This window comes from Sphaerulina musiva (assembly GCF_000320565.1).
Source record: "Sphaerulina musiva SO2202 unplaced genomic scaffold SEPMUscaffold_9, whole genome shotgun sequence".
Taxonomy (NCBI): Eukaryota; Fungi; Ascomycota; class Dothideomycetes; order Mycosphaerellales; family Mycosphaerellaceae; genus Sphaerulina; species Sphaerulina musiva.
Genome location: NW_016017391.1, coordinates 767,232 through 768,372, shown reverse-complemented (window position 1 = coordinate 768,372; position 1,141 = coordinate 767,232). Strand labels below are relative to the sequence as shown.

The 1,141-nt window shown below is 45.7% G+C and overlaps 1 protein-coding gene across 1 annotated transcript; it reads left to right on the top strand.

The window, feature by feature from the left end:
- Positions 1 to 259: 259 nt before the first annotated feature.
- Positions 260 to 773, top strand: SEPMUDRAFT_119708 (uncharacterized protein; the record flags this gene model as incomplete). The annotated part of the gene is made up of 3 exons (XM_016901535.1): positions 260 to 380; positions 432 to 570; positions 632 to 773. The coding sequence occupies 3 exons, from the start codon at positions 260 to 262 to the stop codon at positions 771 to 773; spliced, it is 402 nt and encodes a 133-aa protein (XP_016758097.1).
- Between the last annotated feature and the right edge of the window lie 368 nt (positions 774 to 1,141).

Below are 1,141 nucleotides of genomic sequence, written 5' to 3'. Positions count from 1 at the left end.
GTGGTGCGGTAGAGTGTTATTAGTCCGGAAAGATAGGTAGTATCGTTGCCCGGCGTAACTAATGCCGGGATTCGGCAGCTACCTAAACCTTAAATTGCCCTAGTAGGGTAAATTTACTTTCTCTCTCTCACTTCACTACCTTACTACAACACCTCTACAACACCCGTACCTCCGTACCTTCACTAGCGCCGTCGATACCTACCTTCGTAATCAGACCGAGTTCTTCTTTAACTACTATACCAACATTAGAAACCTCACTATGCCGAAACGCAAGAGCAATGCCCCAGAGGCACTAGCAAACAAGCGCGCAAAGCTCGGCGCAGCCTCGAAGTCACTCGAGGAGTACTCCCTCAAGCCAAACACTTTACGAGACCGAGAGCGTACTGCCGCTATGGACGAAGAAAAGAGGGCATAGGATCGATACCGCAAAGCGCGTAACGAATCCTTCGCGCGATTCAAAAAGGCACAAATCAAGGAGTATACGAGTTTCGAAAGCCTCGCTAAAGATAAGCAACAGGAACTTATCGAGGGCTGGAGAAAGATATATATAAAGGAGTATGATCAAAAAGCGTAAGTGCAAATGTAGTCGGCGGATATGGTCAGCAGATTTGAGTACTAACTTCTGATTTAGTACAAAGAAGCAGACTGGAAAGAGTACAACACTTCCTCCCGATAAGCAGGCAAAGATTGATAAAGCCGACTGGTTTCTCGAACTCGGCGATATCGACTCTAAGGAACGATTGACATTCCAGAAAGAAGACCAGATTGAGTAGGAATAGGAGCATCTATCTGTTGGCGAGGAGTGCGACAAAGGGGTTAGCGGCCTTGGCAATTATTGCCTTCCCTCGGAATCAGTTCTCAATCCATTCTCGACTCTATAGATAGAGGAAGCGAGGGCTAAGTCCATTGGTACCTTTGCTATCCAGGCATCCTCTTCCACTTTTTCGACGGCCTACAATCAATAGCGCTCTTCTATTCACCACTTCTGGGACAAGATTGTTATCCTTGAGAACCTGGATATACTAAATGAGAAAGGCATGAAAGAGGTCTTGAAAATCGTTGGTAGCGAGACAATGAAGGTAAATATCTGCCGACCATATTTGCCGACTACAGAAACTAATCACAATTCCAGATTTGCATT